General features: G+C 44.4%; 1 protein-coding gene across 1 annotated transcript; it reads right to left on the bottom strand.

Annotated features, from left to right (window-relative positions):
* Positions 1-1,560: 1,560 nt before the first annotated feature.
* Positions 1,561-3,285, bottom strand: LOC121984489. Its single transcript, XM_042537426.1, has one exon. The coding sequence runs from the start codon at positions 3,231-3,233 to the stop codon at positions 1,845-1,847; it is 1,389 nt and encodes a 462-aa protein (XP_042393360.1). The 5' UTR covers positions 3,234-3,285; the 3' UTR covers positions 1,561-1,844.
* Between the last annotated feature and the right edge of the window lie 1,904 nt (positions 3,286-5,189).

The following is a 5,189-nucleotide window of genomic DNA, read 5'->3' as shown; positions in this document are numbered from 1 at the left end:
TGCTGGAGTTCTGGATCATTCTTTTAGTCACTTTGGTTTTCCCATTGCTTTGTAGATGGTCTATTAATGTGAATTTTAGGTTGATGTCATAGTTTGCAAAATATTATCAAAGTTAGTTATTGTTGAATTGTGTTTTGTTGTTTGCCTCTAGCTTTCTCGACAATCTAAATAGGGTTATGATGTCCCTCCATATTAACCCCTCTAGTTATTGTTCTAAGACGACACACTATTTTTTGGATTCTACCCACCTAGTGAAGTAGTTGAAAACCATTATGAGGAACTTCCCTTTGCCCTTTATCAGGTGGAAATGAGCTTCAGATGTCATACCTTACTGATAAAATGGCTAGATGCAACCGACAAATGCTTGTAGCAAAGACACTCTAGAAATTCTTAGATACTTTGCATTTATTCACTGGATAGGTGTGGTCTTGGTGCAGGGAAGGGCAAAAGGATCCACCTTTAATCACCTTGAAGAAGAGGCTACAAGCACCCTTGTATTTATTGAGTATTCCTTTGTTCATTTCATGCAAAACCAAACTAGCATGTAGGGGGGCAAGCACTCCAAGTATGGCATGGAGTAGGATCCCTTATACAAGGTGATGGGTACTGTTGTTAATCAAGTTGTACCCGGAGGCTGATTTTTAGTAGCTTATAATAAACATGGCCTTTATTGATGGGGAAGTCCTCCCACAATATGCGCAATATGTAGGGCATGACCTCCTCAGTCCCACGGTTGTACAAGTCTAAATTCCTTACTGCTTCGATATTGCATTTTCAGACATACTTGATCATACCTTGTTGGGTCCGTTCCACTGAAATGGTCACTACTACCTTGCAAAGAGAGTATGTTTTTGGTTTGTCATTGTGTAGGATGTGTTGTGTAATGTGAATTGATCTCAAAGCTCAATGACCTTGTACAGAGAAACAACCAAGGTACCCTCCTCTAACTTGTACTCCCCAAATATTTGGCCAACAACCAATTTGAAGTTGTCGAACACTTGAACATGCTCAACGAACACTTCGACTCTCATGTTCAAGCTCATTACAAACGCTTTATACTTTGCCTCAGTGCTGGCAACCAAGAATGTGAATCTTAGGACCTTCTCTAGTTTGATCCTTCAAGCCTGACAAAGAACTATCTTACCCTTTCTCATTCCCTAATGGAAGAATCACCAATTAATAAAAGTCCATTGTATCCTTATTTGTCCATAGGTTTGGTTATTCCAAATATGAAGTTGGCCAACTCACTTACTAGAGTAGTTTGCTATCTAAAGTTTTTGATGACCATAGATAGAATATTAATATTTGATAGACTACCCCCTATGGTATCTTCTTGATTTTCCTTCCAATTAGAAACTTCTCTAAAATCATCAAATCACAAAGAAGTGAAGTGATAGAAGTTTATGCTAAGTTTTCATCAAACTTAGCAAACTAATCTCCATCTCTCTCCATAATTTGATAGCATTCAAACTCGAACATGATTAGCTAGCTACTCATTATCTAATCTGAACAAAAACTCTTGAATTCTTTAAAAAAAAAAACTAACTCAAACATGATAAATAAACATCCAAATTCTTTGACTCTATACTTTGAACATAAATAAGTTATCAAACCCACAGTATCCAAGACATAACTGTTACATAACAGATGAGTATCCACTAGGCACACATAAATTCAAACAAACTCGTTTTGAAATTGAAAATTGTTTGCAACGATGAATCCAAAATTATCAATTCTGAATTTGGTTATGGAAATTTAGCATTTGCATGTTTACTTGAAAACAGAAGTCATTTCGATCGGAGCTATCAACGAATCTCAAAACACTTGTTTAAAACACCTGTTACTTACTCGCTAATGCCGTCGGAAGCCGCCGGTTCCAACCGAACACGCTTGCTCTGCGGCGGTGAAAAAGCGGCGGGATTAGAGATTGAGATTTTTGTGTCGCCCAAGTGCGGCACCGCCGCCAATGTGCTGATGTAAGGGACGTAGTCGTCGCGTCTAGGAGGTCCGCCGTAGGCCGTCGCCATGCGCAGCCGCTTGCTTGCCAGGTCGATCCCCACCAATTTACCCGACACCCAGAGCAGAATCTCCGAGTCCGCTCCCTGGAACCTCAGCGGCCATGGCCGCCGATTGAACAACACTTCGCCGTCCGCCTCCACCGCCCACGGCGCCTCCTCCTCTTCCTTTTGTTCTTCTACAACTTCTTCGTCTTCTTCCTCTGTTTCCTCTCTTTCTTCTTCGGCCGCCGCCTCGTTTAAGATCCGTGCGTCGATCACGCCCATTGATTCTACCATCGCCCACTCGCCGGACTTCCCAAGCAGCATGTGTACCTGCACGGACGTGGGGGTCACGGCGACGCAGTACACTCGGCCGCTGTCCCCCATCTCGCCGATCGCCCACCGGATCCCCGCCACGTGGCCCATGGGCCACGGCACCGTCAGGACGCTGTCCGCAGTTGGGTCGTATCGGACCACCGTGAACATCGTTGTCCGCCAGTAGGCCGCGCCGCCTGCGGCAATGCCAGAGCCCGAGTGTAGGGATTCAACCTCGCACATTTCGTTGGACACCCACCACCCGCCGACAGACGAGGAGAAGGTCTGAAACCCTACAAAGCCCGAGGAGGCGTCGCCGATCCGGAAGGGCAGCACGATGAAGTAGTCAGGGCGAAAGTTGTAGACGCCAGTAAGGAAGATGAGAACGGCGGAGGGGTCCTTCCCGGGATCGCAGGGAGGGCAGGGGACGGCGTACCAGGCGGCGGTGACCGGATTGCAGACGTAGAAGGTGGAAGTGTCTTCATCGAAGCAAAGGAGGAGGCCATTGGAAGAGGAGATGACGGAAACGGAGCAGGCGGATAAGAAGGGGAGAACATCGTTGGGAATTTTATGGGCCGAAGCGGGAGGGAAGTGGACGTAGGCGGAGGGGGGAGATCCGAAGAAGACGCCGGAGATGCAGCGGTTTCTGTGGGATTGGGTGTGGGCGAAGAAAGGGGAGGAGATGAATCGGTCCCAAGAAGGGGCGACGGCGCGGAAGCGGAGGAGGGAGCAGGCGGGGAGGTAGTGAAGGACGCGGTCGCGGACGACGGCGGCGAGAGGCTTGTTGATCTCGCCGTGGAGGAGCTTGATATGGGCGCGGAGGCGCTCGCGTCTGGCGCTGCGATTGCGTCGGATGACGTCGCGCAGGGCATCGCCGTCGGCATCGTCATCGTCGATGGGGCGATGGGAATTGTCGTCCATGTGTCGCTCGCCTGACTTCCTTCTCTGCTCCTATTGGTCATTGACAGCTTCAACGAGTGGAAATATAGGGGAAGCCTACGCGGACGACTTTGATTTCAACCTCAACTTTTTAAAAGTATCCTCAAAATTTGAATAATTCAAAAATATTTCTAAATTTTTTTTAAAAAAAATCCTATAATCTCGCAAATTCTTCAAGGGGTTGCTGATGACTGTTTTTTTTAGTCCCACATATTTTCCGCATCAGTGTTCTGTAACTTAACAGTTTATTTGATTAGGGCGAAAAATGAAGAGTCGCTAAAGTTCAGCAGAGTGTTTTAATGATTTTGAAAGTCGCATAAGTTTTCTAATAAAAGAGTAAACTTTAAGAGGTAAAATGAAATTTACTCGTATATAATATAGGATCCGCATCGTCATGGGTTTTCGTCAGCAATGACGACATGAAATTTTCGCTTAAAGTAAACTTAGTTGTAGATTGGAATCACTTGATGATTATTATTTAGTTACTATATTATTTAAGATGAGAAAGTGAGCCCGGAACTACGGTAAAATAGAAAGACGTCAAAGTAACTATAATTTATTTGCAATTTTTTGTTCCAAATATGACACTTAATTATAGCATACTATCTTTTTGGATTGTAGATGTGTTTCTTAATTTATTTTAACCGCTAGTAAAAAATTAGTATGAAGTAGTGATGTCAGAGAGTTCTCCTCATAGATATGGTGATCTTAAAGATCTTACTAATTAGTAATTAAGATGAATTTACAGCTACCAATTTGTTTTTAAGAGTTATAATTTTAATAATCTTACTCGTTATTGCAATCAGCGTGAACATCATAATCTCCGGGGGCATCACGATTAAGGCGATTTAAAAAAAATGTAACGATCCATAAATTAAAGTTGAAATGAGAATTATACTCTCTCCCTTAAAATGAGGTTGCTTTATTAAAACGCTCAGTGTAAAAGGACACTTATGATCAAATCTCCAGTGGAATAGGTCTGTCCGGAGCTACATTACCTTGGAAGGTGTTAAGTTGTCATATAGTTATTTGTGATTTGATCCAAACTAGGGTATATTTATACGAAAAAAAATCTTTAAATAGAATGCATAACTATAAGATGCTAGATTTCTAAATCACGTGAGTATTTTTTGATTTACATTAGTATCTGATGAAAATTTTTCATGGGACTAAATTATTCATCCCAATTTCGATATTACCTGATTTATCATTTTTTCAGTTGAATAAGAATACGGTACAATGAAAGAGCATTAAGTTATCACCCAGACATCTATAGTTCATTCCCCAATAGTGATGTATTTGTAAGGATTTTTCTCTAAATGACACGCACAATCATGAAATGCTAGCCTTATGAATCACCCATCATAAGTACTTCTTAGGGGGGTGTATTCAATGTTAGATGATCCGGATGCAGGTTAGAATATATGAGAGAGGGGACATTTGGGTCATTTCTCACATGAGGGTTTGAGTGCTTTAAGGAGCACTGTGCATAGGGAAAAAAGGGGGCTGGTTCGTGAGAGGGGCTCTCGCCGCCGCACACAGGAAGGACTTTTCTTCCTCATCCTCTCCGGTGCTTCCCACCGCTGGACTTGCACTGCCACCGACGATAGGCACTCACAGCTGCCTCCTTCTCTCCGTTGCCATCGAGCTCGAGGGCTTCGTGTGTGATCTTTCCGCCGCTGCTAGGAGAAGGAGAAGATGGACTTCTCCTTAGTCCTTCACCGCTGCTGCCGGACATATCTACCGACGACGACCGACCTTAGAGCCACCTCCTCCCTTTTCCTTCGACCCCGGCGCCTCCCGCCATGGCTGCCAGCGTCTCACGCCGTCACCGCCGCCTCCAGCGTCCGCTACAATGACTCCCAGTGACCACCACAGCCGCCTCTAACGGCTGTCGTCACCTCTTCCGACACACGCCACCACCTACAGCGGCTACCA

This window comes from Zingiber officinale, chromosome 1B (assembly GCF_018446385.1).
Source record: "Zingiber officinale cultivar Zhangliang chromosome 1B, Zo_v1.1, whole genome shotgun sequence".
Classification (NCBI taxonomy): domain Eukaryota; kingdom Viridiplantae; phylum Streptophyta; class Magnoliopsida; order Zingiberales; family Zingiberaceae; genus Zingiber; species Zingiber officinale.
The sequence above is the reverse complement of the archived record's forward strand: the minus strand, read 5'-3'. Positions and strand labels throughout refer to the sequence as shown.